At 38.6% G+C, this 17,658-nt stretch overlaps 1 protein-coding gene across 2 annotated transcripts in view; it reads right to left on the bottom strand.

The window, feature by feature from the left end:
- Positions 1-5,120: 5,120 nt before the first annotated feature.
- The window catches only part of PPP3R1 (protein phosphatase 3 regulatory subunit B, alpha), an 83,786-nt gene continuing 71,248 nt past the window's right edge, over positions 5,121-17,658 (bottom strand). For both annotated transcript variants that reach the window (XM_075127209.1, XM_048842731.1), the window contains exons 3-6: positions 16,516-16,692; positions 12,126-12,185; positions 10,712-10,896; positions 5,121-7,302 (exon numbers count right to left, since the gene is read on the bottom strand). In XM_075127209.1, coding sequence (XP_074983310.1) covers positions 7,255-7,302; positions 10,712-10,896; positions 12,126-12,185; positions 16,516-16,692 — 470 coding nt within the window. In that variant the 3' untranslated portion in view covers positions 5,121-7,254. The remainder of the gene's footprint in view (positions 7,303-10,711; positions 10,897-12,125; positions 12,186-16,515; positions 16,693-17,658) is intronic.

The following is a 17,658-nucleotide window of genomic DNA, read 5'->3' as shown; positions in this document are numbered from 1 at the left end:
ATGAACAGGACCGTTGGTTTCTGAAGAAAGTGACTGGTTAGGAAGCATTGTAAACTCATGCATTCAGATTTCTTAAATTGTGTAAACTTAGTTCTTCGACCAGTGGCAACAGTCTGACTCACTTGATTGTATGTCACCTTTGGTGATTTATTTATAAAATTCCTAGAGGAGGGGGAAGCAGGGCCTGTACATATCTGAGCTGCAGACCAAAATCTTGTCATGATACTTTGTATAGTATACATCAGGAATCTCAAATCACCACAAGGGCCACATGAGGACTAGTACAGTGGCCCAAGAGCTGCATCACTGACACCCTGCCTCCACTCCACCCCTTCTATGAGGCCCTGCCCTGTCTCTTCCCACCCCCCATTCCAACCCTTTTCCCAAATCCCTGCCCCGCCTCTTCTCCACCTCCTCCCCTGAGCATGCAGCTCCCTGCTCCTGGAAAGAGCTAAGTGCTGCCAAACAGCTCTTTGGTGGTGGGAAGTGCCTGGAGGTAGGCAGAGGAGCAGGGATGTGGCATGCTGGAGGGGTGGCAGGTGAAAGCTTGGCAGCCTGCAGCAAATGTGGCCTCTGTGTTTGAGACCCCTGGTATACATATCACAGAACATGATATAAGATACTGTACAGAAATGGTTAATAGCTCAAGTGTTTAGTGTCCCTAGTTATGTTTTGGAACAGGAAAAGTAGAGTTTTCCACAGACACATCCCTTGCTGGATATTGTCATCCACCTTGAGTCCAGTGGTTAGGCTTTCTTTGACTTAAGTCATTACTCAAGATGACAATGGGCAGGGACATTTTCTTTGTGGTGAAGATGCACTCTCAGATGGAAGTGTCAAGTACTTGAACAAATTGATGCATTAAAAAGCAGGCACCAGGCCCACATGGTATACATCTGAGATTTCTGAAGGAGCTTAGATATGAAATGGCTGAGTTGTTCATAAATCTTATTTAAAGATGGTTACTTTCCAAGCTTCTGGAGTAATAGCTATGTTGTGCCTGTACTTAAAAAAAGCTCTGGCAATATGTGAGGAAATCATAGACTAGTAAGTCTTCCATATGTACTTCACACATTTTACTTGTAATTATCATTTCAACTAAATCTGCCATCTGGAAAATCATGAGATTAACCAGCATGATATGTACAAAGGAAAATAGCTTTTGAGAAGGTTCCTCAGAGGCTACTGACAATAAGTTTCTCGTAAGGTGAAAGACAAAATAGTGCCAGGGATCCAAAAACTGTTTAGGAGATAAGTGACCATTTAATCTGTTTTTATAGCAAAAGCACAACAGCTGCAAGGCCTGTGGTTCTCTATGTACTTATGTTTCCAAACAATTATTTATACAGTGAACATAAGTAGTGAAGAAGCAAAGTTTAGATGTTATTTAAATTAGTCAGGACCAGAAGAAGTTGAGCCATTTGACCAAGCTAGGTGAAAATGTAATGATGGATGAAGTTCAGTGTCAGTAAATGCAAAGTAATATACATTGCAGGGAAAACAAACTACTCATGAACCTTCCAGAATGCTAAACTATCAATGCAGGAAAGCAATGCAGGTGATGTAGACATCTTAATGAAGACACCAGTGTGCAGTTGCAGTCAAAGAAAAGGTGATTTAAGGAAGAGGATGGAAAATACACCTGTACAATAAAGAATATGGCAGAATTGGGGTGTGTTTAGGGAAGAATTAAAATAAAGGGCACAGAAAAACTCATGACTGAATAGAATGAGATTGTTTACTTACCTTAATTTGCCCCCTTTGGGTGAGTAAGCATGACATCGCACCTTCAATTACATCACAATTTTTTTTTTTTCACAGAACTCCTTCCTCAGTGCACATGATGAATGGGTCTGATTGAGCAGCTATTCAATAACTTGTTTCCTCACTGTTCACTGTCGGACCCCCAGCCTTATTTACTGCATCCTATTCAATCCTGGCTCCAAAGACAATTTTGTCATCAGCTTTTTGCTATAGTATTGAGTGCTTCACAAACAACTTATTTTCACAACGGTGAGGGGGCTCTATACCCATAATACAGATTAAAGGACTAAGGCAGCAAGAGTAGACCCTTCTGATGATTAAGTTTAGGAGCTTGGTTTAAGATGTGGGGGGAAATTCCAGCTACTACAATAGAGGCAGTGGGGTAAAATGGGGCACAGGTGGGCCCAGCAATCTCCTGGGACTCACAACAGTGCAGGAAAGCTCCTCCTCACTGGGACCACCAGGACATATGTGGTAGTAAGCTTAATTATTGAATTTCCTAACTTGAGTGCTTGGCTTTAACTCATGTTTAATACAATTTTAATTTTTTTTAAAGGCAGTATATTAACTCCTACACCAGGCCATCAACAGGGTTGGAACCTTTAGATAGATCACCCACTCCTAGCTTTTCACCCCAGCCCAGTCCTTTCCTTCCCCCTGGCTTGACTCATCCCTTCTGTATTTGCATAAGGTGGCTTCCTCTGCTACCCTACCTGGACACCAGTAGGGGCATCACTGAGAGCATTGGATAGGGGGTTCCCTGTTACATTCCTTAGCTCAGGGGTCATGGAGGTTTTACATGGGTTGCAAGTACATGCATGAAACAGAGCATCTGCTATAAAATATATTTAAATACCTTCTGCAGTTTTGGCTGTTGCTGCAACGGTGCTGCCTTCAGAGCTGGGTGCCTGGCCAGCAGCCAGCACTGTGCGGTCACTCAACTCTGAAGGCAGCGCATGCTGCCAGCATCACCACAGAAGTAAGAGTGGCAATGGGGTGCTAGTCAGTCTACTGTGAAGTGATATTTGTATGTTAATACCACTTTTCACTGCCTCCCAGCTAGCGAGCAATTCTGCTGTGAAAAGCAATAGACAGTTTCTTCACATACCTCCTGGTATTAAGCAGTAAATATTTAAAAATATAACTTTTCTGCTAATAATTCAATCTTTAATTTAAAAGCTGTGAGAAAAGATACATTCATTTTAAATAGGGTTATTAATTTAGCATTTAAAGTAGTGTTAAATATAAAATAGTGGTTTAATTTAGATGGGGAGGTGTCAAAGGGGTCACCCATACAAAAAGTTTGTGAACTACCCTAGTCCACAGCTGCCAAGCAAGTGGCTTCCCCCCTGCAGCCTAGTGTAGTCAGCAGTTGGAGCAGTGAAATAGAGCATGCTGGGTGCAGGTAAGATTTTAGCTGCTTCACTCTGACCATGTGAAAACAGATTTTTCAGAGGCTTAGAACTTGGTCAAATTTCAGTTCCATTCTCAAGGTATGGGGGGGTACAAGGGCTTCTCAAAGAAATTCTAAAACCATTTTAAATATGGGAGAAATGTATTTTTCCCTAACTTTGTTCTCAAAACCAGCAGAACCATTTTGCACGAAACCTTCCAAAATGATTCCATTGCAATTTGCCAAACTTCAGCTGTTTGGGTTGAAAAGATATAAACAACAGAAGCTACAGTCTTATATGGGGAAGATGTCAGGCAAACTTCAAACGTAGTGCTACCAGTAACAATGAACCAGCCAAATTCCTCCACTTTAAGCATACTAAATACTTTCCTAATGTAAACAGGTCACTTGTTATGAAGGGAGATTTCTATTAAATGGAGCATCCTAAAAAGACCCCACTTCCACGTTCAAGTTTACACATTTTAAAATGGAATTTCAGGCCTATACCATCCTTCTGAATGCAAGGACAGCGCGATATATGTACCTGCCTGAATCTTGTACTATTGAACCAGCTCAATTTAAGTAAAGCAGTGAACCTATCTACTGGACAAGGTTCTAGTTCAGTAAATGCTGCTTGACGTGGTACGGAGCGTATGCAGAGTTGCTGGTGCTCAGCACATCAACATCAATACAGCAGCAGATTTCCCCTCAAAAATTTCAACTAGAGGGGCAGTTTTCAATCATATGAAGCCTTCTGCTGGGGGTGTTAATACGGCTGCATGTTTAGAGAAATGAACCGCTGTAACCTGTTGAATAGTTTAGTAGCATATGTGTGCACCTCTGTAAAGGCACATTCTTGCACTTCAGGCACCTGCTCCCATTTATCACATGCCCAAAACACTACCAAACTTGTACTAAGGGTTCCCCCCTCTACTAATAGTTAAAATATCTAGGTGAGTTGTGATTTAAAGTTAGTCGGAAGATTGGCTTGTGTTGTCAAACTTCATCCCAATCCTGTCTGTCCTGGAACTTTGTCTTGTATATGCATTAGTACCGGTACTGCTTTTTTGCGAAGGGCTCAGACATCTTTGCCCCAAATTAATGAGGGCTAGTTAAAGGGGAAGAAAGCATTATGATAGACTAATTTAGTCCTGCCATTTTACACACCAACTTTGAGAGCAGCAGAAAGAATAGCTACGTTGCACAGGAGTTTTCCTGAGGTAACTGTGCACTGAATGGAAGCTACTGTAAAGCTAGCATTGGGTGCTACACTGAAGGACAAAACGCTCCTCCTCCCCCCACACTGGGCTAGCCAAGTGGGACATCAAAAGCAATGAAATAAACAGGCTTTGGTTGAAATAAAAGGGCTTCCAGACTAGGAGTGTTTTTCAGTACTTAGAAACCAGACAATTGTGTTTTCCCTCTGCTTTCTTCAGAGAATAGTGCACCTGCCTCCGAGGACAAAGATCATTCCAAAATGCCTGTCATCCTTGCATTTAAGTTAGAGCTTCCTTTTACCGCCAAAAAACGTTTGAGCTAGTTGAGCTGTCTCCATGACGGCAGGTGGGTCCTATGAGACAGAGTTCTGTGTGGCTCGAAAGCTTCTCTCTCCCCAACAGAAGTTGGTCCAATAAAAGATGTCACCTCACCCACCTTGTCTCTCTCTTGTCCTCTGGATTGGCAGATGAGCATATAGGAGAAAAATAACCTTTATAAAATCATGTGCCCCAGTAACAAAGAGAAGGTGGCTCTGAAACACTGCAAATGGGAGACTGGCAATGTCCCCACTAACAGCTGGCATCTTCTAATGCACACAACTTTCAATAGGAATTTTATAGCGCGGAGTACCCAATTTCTTTAAACTAACAGAAACTATGGAATTAGTTCTGCAACATTCATTTTTAAAAGTGTAAAGTAAAGCTGCCTGACATGAAGCTCAACAGAAACATTTAGGACCCGATGGCAAGGTTCAAATATTTTATTTTTTTATTCATATAGTATGAAGGTTCTATAGTTCCCACAACATATGATGTAGCATGCAGAGGAAAAACTAAACATTCAACATAAATCGTTTTCCCCACACAAACTAAAAAAAACCCCTTATCCCCCCGATAAGGAAATAACAACAGCACTATTTGCTAGAACGCCAGCCAAGATATGCACAAGCAAGTAAGAGAAATAGAAAGCATTTGCTAAAATGTTTGTAACAAATACTTATGTACAAAAAATTCACAAAAGACTAGTTCCCCCTTGAAGCAGAGCACATGGCAGTTGACAATGGAACAGATACAACCACTGGCTGGGATTATAAGCCACGTACTGATCCAGAGGAAGAAAGTTACATGTAGTGGAGATTTTCTGTTTGAACATTAACATTTACCAAAGTTTGGCAACATTATCTTTTTAAATTATGCAAATTATGTAAACAAGAGGAACATTTCAATTCGATCTACATGCAAAACTTCATGTCATGCAAGGACACCAAGCACCTGGATTTCTCTCTCACAGACAGAGCCCATGATGTGCAGCACTCAGTTGAAGGAACAGCTATGGCAGACAGGTGCTCCATTTAAGTAGGTTCATACAACCTGTCCTTTCCACTGTTGATTATAAAACATTTTTTAATAGAAAAACTGCTATACAGCAAAGATGTACTATCCTAAAAATCTAGTAAATGTGTTTTTCTTCCAGCCAATAGTACCATTGCAGAAAAGGGAAGGGATGATATAAAGTTGTAAAACATGGCTCGCTACTTTTATATCACACAAATATATCAAGTTACCATCCATTAGAAATCATGATATGGACAAATCTAGGGGGGAAAAAAAAGAATTCTCCAATTGAAGGACTGGAGAAGAGGAAGAGATAAATTTAGATAATGTGAAGTTTTCCTCCTTCTCTATGGCATAGGTTAACAAGATTCCCCCCCGTATGAATCCTATATACATATATATCTCTATAAATATAGAGAGATATATAAAATATGACCAGTTATTTATGCTACCTGTAGTACTTTTTTAAATGCAGAGGGGAAGCTGTTATGGTTGAAACAAATTTAGTGGCAAGAAACATTTTATAATTTCACTAAGCAATGTATAAAATGAGTAAATGGGAATCCTGCACAATTATATCAATCCTAAATTTCATTACGCTAAGTGCAAGAGAAATCATGAATGCATCAAACATCTTCAGCTGTTGTATCTGAAATGAATCTCACAGCTGATTTATATATTCTTAGGGCTATTTAATAGATGCAACTGCTCCCAGTTAGTAGGTGACAGAATGAAGTGACCATATAAGCGTGCTGCAAGTACTATATGCATACAAGGACTAGTTCTTGGCATTAGCATTAAACTATATTTTCTCATACTATTAAGCTTAGCTGTACTACAAGTTATTTAGCAAAGAGAGACAGTCCCTGGTAATATATTAACAGGTATAAATAAACTTAGTCTCCTGTGTTACAAAAATGTAATTAAGGTTAATTAACAGGAAGCAATGCTTTGTCAGCCAGTCAATATATAGAAACATCTGAACAGCCACAGGAAAAGGAAAACAGTTGACCTAACACCCTGTTAAATTTTTACATTCTTCTATTATATATATATAAAACTGTGTGAAATAAAAGTAAGGATGTATATCCATATATTGAACTGTTAATGTTCTGCTTGGCACTTTGTACTCTAGTTTTGTTTCTGAATCAAGTATATTAAATTAAAGCCCATCTAACTACTACATATAGAAAGCTACATATATATCTATATATAAATAGACACACATATATATATAGATAGATATTTCCTTGTTATAAAAGATGAAGAAAAATAAATTAAAAAGCCAACCCCTTCCCTTTCTCCACCACACTGATATGCTCTTTCCATCTTGCTGTCCTTCAGACTTTAAAGTGCTACACTGAGTTATTGAGAGAATAAAGTTCAATAACACTTAGTTGGCTTCATGAGGCTCATGTTGGAAAATGTGGCTTCACAGAGAAAAATACTTCCATTTAAATACACAGAGAGCGTTGCTGGACGTCTTGAGCAGATCTTCAGAGATGGAGAAGAAAGCAAAAGTGTTGGGTGGTGCCCTAAAAAGAGTCACACATCTACCACCATCTTTTTGTGGATATCTAGGCCCCCTACAACCTGAAATGGGAATGAAAAACATTTAAAGTTAAGAGAACTGAGAATTAGTAAAATGACATTAAATAGCACACCACATAAACATACTTCTACTTGCATCCTCTTAGCAACTTGCTACCTCCAGTCAGTTGCTTTTTCTGCTGCACGCCTCTTTTCTGGCCTTTCCACGCCAGCTTACACTCCCATAGACTGAGTAGGCCAAGTTCACAAGTAACATATAATGGGGTGTAAGTTATGGCAAGTAGGTTACATGTAACAGAATCTAGGTTAGTGCAACTCACACAGTGAGGGAGCCAGAAGAGAGAATAAATCATACCAGCTTATTCCCTCTTAGATCCGCTTATACTGACCTCTGAATTAATTTATCAGCTATGATTTTCATACACACAAGCCTCCTCGAATAGGAAAACTCTCATGGCCTGAAAATTAAACCTGTGAAGTCAACATGAGGAACCAGGAGCTTGGGGAAGCCCACCCACATCCCTGGTAAAAGAAAGGGCGTGCACAAAAAATATGGGGAGCATCCAAAAAGTGTTTGGGAACTTCCAAAAACAGCAGGATACACATGTTCAGAAAACTAAGGGAAGATGCAAAAACAAGGAGGCAGGGGAGGAATGGGTGTGCAAAGGAAAAGTGGGGAAAGGTGTGCAGCTGAAACAAGGGAAAGACATTCAAAGAAAAATGATCATGGAGGTAAAGGATGCATCAAAATCAACAAAACGTGAGAGAAAAAAATCAATGAGGGGAAATCAAAGAACAACGGCATAAGGGGAGGCAGAGATGGAGAGAGGTGGGATGAAAGGAATGGGTGAGGTATGGAGCAGAACAAACAAACGTGGAAGAAACCCACACATACTGGAAACTAACGAAAGGAGAGAGAGAACAAAAAGCAGAGGGGAACTGGGCAGAAACACTGTAAAAGAAATGCTGAGGACAATGGACAGACAATGGGAGAGCAGAGAACGAGAGGATAAAAGTGTGAAAAAGGTTAGGGGACAACAAAGACATCACCTATTTAAACGTGTACTGGCAGTACCGCTGTAGTCACGCTTGAGAAGGAAATTCATTCTAAGCTCTTGTTTACTAATGCATATAAATGACCAGAAAATGTACTCCTTATATTTCCAATGCTGGTCCTAGTCAGAACACAAAAATTGTATATTTTAAGTTTGGTAAAAATTCCATGTGGCCATTTCTTAATTAAAGGAGCATGAAAAATTGAGATTTTAATCCTTTAAGAAAGTTTCCAAGTGCTATAAGAGAAAAGGATGTTTTTTCAAAATCTGCACTCAACACGTACACCACACTTAATGAAGAATGAATGGTTTGTATTGAACTGAAGCTATAACCTCATACAAAGAGCATATATGTGCTTAATACTTTTTTCATTGTATATCAAGCTATCCAGATTTACATGCTTCCATACTCATCAATTTAAATATAATAAAATCAAGATACACATACATATTTACCGTCATGTGTGATCATTTGATATTTTATAAAAAGCACTTGTATTTCAATGCATCATTTGCTACTTTCCTTTTAAGAAAAATATAAATTCTCATGTTAAGTCAATCTCGTGGTTGAGTATGTTATATGCATAAAAATCCCCAATTACAAACGTATGATTATCAGACACACGATAATTCAAATACACTGCAGCTTTATATTAAATCAATTTTAAAATTCTAACGTCTATTAATTATTTTTCTTTTTATCACTTTATAGGACCAGTGCTTAGAATAGTTTATTGGTCCTCAATGCATTTATATTGGTCCAACCAAGTAAACAGATAACACTGCCAGCTCTTGCAGGACATGAAGTATCTATCCCACAAAATCATGTTATTCTGATGATTATTTCCATCCACCCCTTCAATTGTGACATTTTTAACAAAAGCATTCTCTCCCTCAGGTGCTTGGCTGGCTGATTCTCGTTCACATACTCAGAGTCTAACTAAGGAGATGTGAAGAAATTTCACCCCGTGTCAGATTGGCAGTGACCTTATGGGTTTTTCACCTTTGCAGGATATGGGTGTGGCACTTGCCAGGATTATCTGGATATATCTCACTTGATCATTTCCCTGACATTGCAGAGGCCTTGAGCACTGTTGCATCTTGGTCCCTCCTCTTCTCAGCCTGTAGCACATAACACTCTGGTCTCCTGTGGGATGTATTACTTTGATCTTATTTTGACTGTGGTGTTTAGTCTGTGGGTCATGGCCTGGGATATACAGAAGGCCAGACTAGATCATCTGGTAGTCCCTTCTGGCCTTAAACTCCATGAAAGAGACTCTCAAAGATGTCGAAGTACCTCTTCCATTCATTCGTTTTTGTAAAGATCTCCACTCAACACATACACCACATCCAACACATACCCTTCCCATCCATGATCACGGACTGTCTCTGTGGCTACTAAAACAACTGTTTAGATGAAAAAGCAATTATAGAAATGTATTGGGTATTTTAAATTTACTTTTAATGAATTTTGCTGCTCAAAACAAGGACAGTCTATTTCCATGGACCATTAATGGTCTGCAAATATGGTTCAGGAACCACTATTTTCTACCATTTGAAAGCCTGGAATCCAAGGCTCCTGTTTCTGGTTCCTCAATCTATAACAGGGGTTCTCAAACGTTATTGCACCACGACCCACTTCTGACAACAAAAATTATTACAGGTTTCAGAGTAGCAGCCGTGTTAGTCTGTATCCGCAAAAAGAAAAGGAGGACTTGTGGCACCTTAGAGACTAAAATTTATTTGAGCATAAGCTTTCGTGAGCTACAGCTCACTTCCCTGGATGCATTACATGACAGCAGGAGGGGGGACAGAAGCCTGAGCCTACCCAAGCCCTGCTGCCCTGGGGGGAGGAGGAGTCAAAGCCCGAGCCCCACCACTTCAGGCAGGGGGGCCAAAGCTGAAGCCCAAAGACATCAGCCCCAGGCAGGGGGGCTTTAACCTGAGCCCTGAAGCCCTCAGGCTTCAGCTCTGTGCCCCAGCAAGTCTAAGCCAGCCCTGGCAACTCCATTAAAATGGGGTCACGACCAACTTTAGGGTCCCAACCCAGTTTGAGAACTGCTGATCTAGAAGTTCACTTTTGCCATACAGCAATTACAGGCCTGGGTAGTTTTCAATTGTTTTTATACATCTCAACAAAAAGGATGCAAAAATTAATCCACTGTATTAGCAGCACAATATTTTGATAATATTTTCTATAGGCAGGTCAAATTGAAACATCTGAATCCTGAATAATGTAGTCAGTTATTTTATTATTAATTTTACTTACTGTAAGACAACAACAACGGTCTTATTTTAAATGTAATTGTGGCAAAACCAGTCTCTAGGTCAAACTGTATTTTAGATATAATTTTAGTAAATCTAAATATCAACATCTTTCCCTAAAGAATACTTACAGCACAGAACTCTTCAAAGGATATTCTTCCATCACCATCCTTATCTGCATTAATTATGGTTTTGTCTACAATTTGCTGTAACTGAGTGTCTTTGAGATTGTTCCCAACCATCATCTTCAGCACTTGGAAGAGCTCCCCATTGGAGATATAGCCATCTTTGTCCATATCATAAATCCGGAAAGCAACTGCAGAAAATGAGTTAAAGGAAAATTCAATAGTAAATATGACCTGCCAACAAAAATTTTAACTAGACTGAACACTTCTCAGAGGGCAGATACATAACTATGTATTTTATATGCACAACTGAGAAAAAAGGTTTTGCATTGTTTTCTGTAGTCACATTGATTTTTAAGTCATGAATTTATAAATCCTGGGAGACAAGGATTCTACTATATCAGACACAGGACAGTCAACAATTCTACTATAATTTATTTAACCCTTTAGTATGAGAGATTTTTAACAAAATTAGGTTGGTTTAACTACGTTGGTCAGGGGTGTGAAAAAGTCACTCTTCTGACCAGTGTGGCTAAGCCAACCTAAGTCCCTGTGTAGACAATGCTAGGTCACCAGAAGAATTCTCCTGTCGACCTAGCTACCGCCTCTCAGGGGAGTGGATTACCTAAGCCGATGGGAGCATCCCTCCTGTCAGAATAGGTAGTGTCTACACTGAAGTGCAATGTTTGAAATGCAGACAAGCCCTGAGTGTAAAAGTATTCCATTAACACTGACAACATTAAGTAAACAACAAAAAATTCAGCAAACAAGAAGTGCATCATAAGCTGGGCCACTCACATTAGAGACAAAACTATGGCCTTCTGTGGCATGGCTAATCAACACCCCAACTGGTCAGTTTACAGCAAGCCATTTGAAAATGGTCTAAATCTGGGATGGGGGAAATGTTGTTTTTTTAATATTTCGTGGTAACAACTTTCCTTTCTACATTCATATTATATCTCAGTTATTGCAATAAGGATTGAAAGAAAAAGCAAAGGGTTGACCACATTATGCTTCTGAAAGATACATTGTCAAAATTTTGCAGGAACAGTTTAGTATTTCTTTGTTTTATTGTATAAGCAAAAATCAAATGATTTCCATACTGTCAAAAGCAAAATGATGTGCCTTACTCATAATTCCTTTAATCTAAAAAGGATGTGGACTTAGTTTTGCTCATTCAGTACGGAATGGAACAATGCTATAGAAGCAGCATGGTCAGGCCTTTTTGTGAAGGTGCCAGTGACCTCAACAGGTACGGAGTCCCAACTCCTTCAAGATAGTCTCCACCTGTCCTGCCTGATGTAGACTTCTGTCAGAGAACATGCACCCCAGGAGGAAAAAGTGATTCCCAATGTTTTGTTAAAAGCAAACTACATCTGAAAAATATCAGAAAAGCTGTCATAAAAATCGAAGTACTTACACCTCAACTTCTGTTCCTTATCCCCTTTGACACTGAACTGGGAGACTCCTTCTATAAATTCTGAAGAATATAGGGCAGGAAAAGCATTTACAAATCAGTAGTGTAAATATATTTTCAAAGCCCTGTTTATTGCAAACAGAAACCAGAATATTCAGAAATTAAAAAAAAAAAAAGAAGAATTTTTTTTAAAAGTCTGTATTATTGGGACTGTCCTTAGAACACAGCTTACCTCAAGAAGAAATAGTGTCTCCACATCCTTATGAAGGCATTTCTAGCTCCTTTCAGCAGGAAGCATCTCAAACCAAACACCATGCCCAATGTACTAATACATATCAAAATTTACTTAAAATAATCAAAAGCTTGGACTTTCTAGGAAATACAATTTATATAAATAAGGACTTGAAACACCAACTGTATTGACTTCAACTGGAGTTGTGTTGTGTTCAGTTCATCTCAAATCAAGACCTAAATTTCATATTGGATTACATTAACGTGACCATATTTTTAATGAAACAGACACATAAATAGTATTTTTAAAAGGGTGTTATAAATAAATGTGAATATTAACAAAATGAAACTCTTAAACTATAAAACTCCAAAACCATGTAATTCCCAGAGCCAGATCTTGCAGCCTTTACTCACATGTGTAACAGCAAAGAATCAAAAGAACTACTGATACAAGGTACATAGGATCAGACTCCAGAGCAGGACTTTCTGAAGTCCTGGAAGGTACGATGCTGACCTAATAAGAATTTCGTAGTATAAAATACAGTAAAGAAAAAAGTACAAAGGCTACCATTAGACTGGAAATACTAAATACCATTTGTTGCCAAAAATCCCAAACAGTTTTCATTTTAACAATAAAATCAAACTGGTTTAATAAAATATTTTTATAAACGTATAGGTAGAATGAAGAGAAGATCTAATACAGCTGTACTAATGTGATTTAGGTGACATTTTTCTTGTGTTTGTGAAAGATGTTAGATGGAGATCAGAAAATGAGTTTCTCTAGAAAAAAATATAGGTAGAACACAGGAGAAACAATGCAGGTTTCCCCACACTTCCCTGCAGTGTCTACACAGGGTGCCAGCAGTGATTTTTTTTTTTTTTTGAGGGGGCCACCTGTTCAGCAAAAACTGGATTGAGACTACCATTCATTTATGTAAGTCACCAAACATGGCCAGATGGCAACAGCAGATTCACTGCCACAAAACACATTATGACTGCATCATTTTATGATACAAAAACAGACTAGTGCTAAATCGTCCGTTACAGCTTTTCGTAATCACATTATTTGAGTTCATAATCTCATGAACAATATAGTACACTCGCTCCCCCACCCACGATGTCATTTTAACAAGGGTATTTTGACAATTATTACGTGCATTGTTTATATCGTTTTAGAGGATGACATTGCTGAGGAAAATATAACATTCCAATTTAGTTGGGTTTTGTTTTTTGCTGTTGTGCTAGAACAGCTTGAATGTACTTCATGTTTATAGTTTTCTTCAAATTTTATTGATCAAAGTATCTATATAATTGAAAATTTGGTAAATTCTAATCAGATAGACTAAAAAGTCTGTTTCTAATTTTTTTCCTAATCCTGAAAAAAATCCTACATTAATTTCAATGGGAGTTAAAGAAAACTTGCCACTCTGAGGATCTGATCCTAAATTAAAGAAATATTAAATTTGATAATTTGGCAGTGGAAAAACTCAGCCTCTGACCCTCTAAATGAGCAACATTTTAAATAATGTAGCTTTCCAATACTTACTTTAAAAGCAAAATAAGTTTCAACTGAACTCTAGTCATATCAGCTTTCTCTCTTTTTTGTTTGAAAAAGTGGCAAACTATAACTACGGGTAAAAAAAGACCATTAAATAGAAAAACCAGTACTTCTATAACTTTTGTAATTTACAGAGAAACAATTTTCAATCTAAACTGTCATAGAAAAATATCACATACAGAATATTTTAGTCACAGAAGAGCATTTTGTATGAAACACAAAAGTGTTGCAAATTATCCTGGAAAGATTCCCACACCACTCTAGGCAACCTGGTCTAATCCTGATGTAATGTACACACAAGATATGAGTCTGTCACGGATTCTATTATTTTATGGAACTTTCATGACTTCTTCTGGGACAGGACCGAAGCAGCTGACCAAAGCAGCATCCAGCCCCAGAGCAGGGGCCCCTGGAACAGCTTGCCAGTGGTCCCAGGCCTGCCGGAGTGATGGTCCTGATCCCAGTCCCGATCAGTCCCCTGGGGCAAGGCTGGAGCAGCTGCAAGCCCCAACAGAGCTTTTTTGCCCCTCCACAGGATATTTTTGGTAAAAGTCAGGGACAAGTCCTGGGCTTCCATGATTTTTTTTTTTTTTTATTGCCCACAACCTGTCCCTGACTTACTAAAAATACCCGTGACAGAATCTTAATCTTAGTAATTGTGTAATACCTTAATCCTTAGGAAATATTCCAAGAAAAAAATCGTGATAAGAGGCTATAAAAATTGGAACTTATTTCTCATAAAAAATGAACTATTTAGATCCAAATATTTATAGAATCATAGAAATGAACGTAGGGCTGGAAAGGACCATGAGAAGTCATCTAGTCCAGCCACCTGCACTGAGGCAGCACCTCAATCATGCATAATAGGCGTTTATCCAACGTGTTCTTAAAAACCTCCAGTGATGGGGATTCCACAACTTCCCTTAGAAGCCTATTCCAGAACTTAACTACCCTTACAGTTAGAAAGATTTTTCTAATAGCTAACCTAAATCTCTCTTGCTGCAGATTTTAGCCCACTCAGTCTTCTTTTCTCAAGACTCAATGTCCGCAGTTTTCTAACCTTTCCTTATAGGTCAGGTTTCCTAAGCCTTCCTTCATTTTTGATGCTTTCCTCTGGACTTTCTCCAATTTGCCCACATTATTTCTAAAGTGTGGAGCCCAGAACTGGACACAGTACTCCAGCTGAGGCCTCACCAGTGCTGAGTAGACCGAGACAATTACCTGCCAGGTCTTACATACAACACTCCTGTTAATGCACCCTGGAATGCTATTAGCCTGTTTTGCAACAGCATCACTTTGACGACTATCATTCAATTTGTGATGCACTAAAATGCCCAGATCCTTTTCAGCAGTAATACCACCTACCCAGTTATTTCCCATTTTGTACGTGTGCATTTGATTTTTGCTTCCTAAGTGAAGTACTTTGCATTTGATCTATATTGAATTTTATCTCGTTGAATTCAGACCAATTCTCCAACTTGTCAAGGTCTTTTTGAATTCCAATCCAGTCCTCCAAAAGTACTTGCAACCTCTCCTGGGTTGGTGTAATCTGAAAGGCTTATAAGCATACTCTCCACTCCATTATCCAAGTTATTAATAAAAATATTGAATAGTTCCAAATCCAGGACTGACCCCCTTCAGAAATCCCACTCGATACTCCCTCCTAGTTTGACAGCAAACCATTGATAACTACTTGTTGAGTATGTTTTTTCAAACCAGCTGTGCAACCACCTTATAGTAATTTCATCAAGACTATTTCCCTCATTTGCTTATGAGAATGTCATGCTAGACTGTCAAAATCCTTACTAAAATCAGATATATCACGTTTACTGTTTGTCCCACTCCACTCATACAGTAACACTGACAAAGAAGGAAATTAGATTTGGCATGATTTGTTCTTGCCAATCCACGTTGGCTGTTCCTCTTCACCTATTATCCTCATGGTGCTTACAAACTGATTGTCTAACAATCTGTTCCAGTATTCCAAGTATTTAAGTTAGCTTAGCTGGTTTATAATTGCTCGGGTCCTCTTTGTTTGCCCTTCTCCAGTCCTCTGGGACCTTACCCATCTTCCATGACTCTTGCTAATGGTTCTGAGATTGCTACAGCTAGTTCCATGTCTCTCTTAAAAGTTTAGTTAAGTAAAACAGAACCCACACATTTGCAACTCTCTCCCCACCCATCGTGTCTTTTTCATGTTAATGAGGAAAATAGTTTTTAGAATGCCTAGATTTAGATCGTTTCACGAACATACTCTAAAATGGACATCAAGCATGAAAGTGAAGTTAAGAATATGAACAGTAAGAAAGATTATTAAACAAAACAGTTAAACCAACAGAAACTGTTATATTGGGTTATGCATTAGGGAATAAATACATTTAAGTCTATTTTATATACATGTTCACAGAAATTGTTAGTATCTATTTCTAATATATAAAAGTATCTTTATAAGCATGTTTCACCCTTAAGTGGATTTCACACTATTTTGTTCTTGTAAAAAAAAAAAAGAATAAATTTTGTGTCAGAGCTGAAATCAACAGTTTCCAGAAGTTAGATCTTCTAAGAAAATGCCAACATCATGAATGATAGAGCACTGTATCTTACCTTTGAAGTCCACTTCTCCATTCCCATCTGTGTCAAATATATCTATTACTCGCTGTACTAACGGGTTCTGTTGTAACTCAGGCAAAGACATGAACTCCTCCACGCTCAAAGAACCAGAGTTGTCTAAATCAAGCTTCTTAAATCTCTTTCCTAGCCGTTTAATCTCATCTGCGTCAACTAAAGGGGAAAAAAAAACCTGCTTTCAGAAAGATTTCATGACACAAATTTGCTACTTAATTATAATGTTTGCTCTGATGTATTTAATTCAATGTTTCTCTTCCGGTATCACAATTGTGCCACATTTCTGCAAAACTTGTATACTACAGCCATGATCGCAGACACTTTTTATATTGAAAAGCTTTTATGGGAAGCCAGGTTTTCTACCAAAAGCCACTTACCAATTTTTTCCCCTGCACCAGCCATAGCACACAACCTTGTGACTCACTATAACTACTGTATGCTGACTCAAGATTTTAAAGGATTGATCATGTTAAGCTAATTCTTATTTATGGTCACATGGTATGTTCTGGCACCAATGACTGCAGTTGGCTGTGTAGCTTCCTAGCACTGAAACCCCCAGCCTGGGCCTGCCTGATGCACTCCCAGTCAGAATCTGGCACCAAGGAACCTTCGAGGGGGGGGTTTCAGCAGGATGTTCACTGGTTCATCTAAAAGCACAGTCCTTTCTGTCATTTATAGTTAAACCTTAAACAGCTTAAACAGCTGAAAAAATCATGGATGATTTTTAATAAGTAGTAGTAAACTATTAGACTTACCATTAAACTAAGCATTAATGGTAATATTTAAAGAAAGGCAATTATGCTTTTTTTAGTTTATGTAAAACAGAAAGTAGTAATGCTACTTGGTTATGCCAAAAAACCATACTCGTCGTATTTTACTACACCATACTGGAAACCTGTTTGGTGGTTTCACCACAGAAAGTTAAAAAGACTGATGGCCACAGCAAGGCCACTGCAATTTTGCCACCTAAAAATCTTGCAACAGACTTTTAAGAGACTCAGGGTAAAATTTCTTTATCAAGCTCAAAACCAGAACCTCTCCCATCCACCCACCCAGCAGCCTGTCAGTGGAAGAACAGAGTAACCTACATAGGTACAGAGCCCACTTTATCACAATTATGAT

This window comes from Caretta caretta, chromosome 3 (genome assembly GCF_965140235.1).
Source record: "Caretta caretta isolate rCarCar2 chromosome 3, rCarCar1.hap1, whole genome shotgun sequence".
In the NCBI taxonomy this organism is placed as follows: Eukaryota; Metazoa; Chordata; order Testudines; family Cheloniidae; genus Caretta; species Caretta caretta.
The sequence above is the reverse complement of the archived record's forward strand: the minus strand, read 5'-3'. Positions and strand labels throughout refer to the sequence as shown.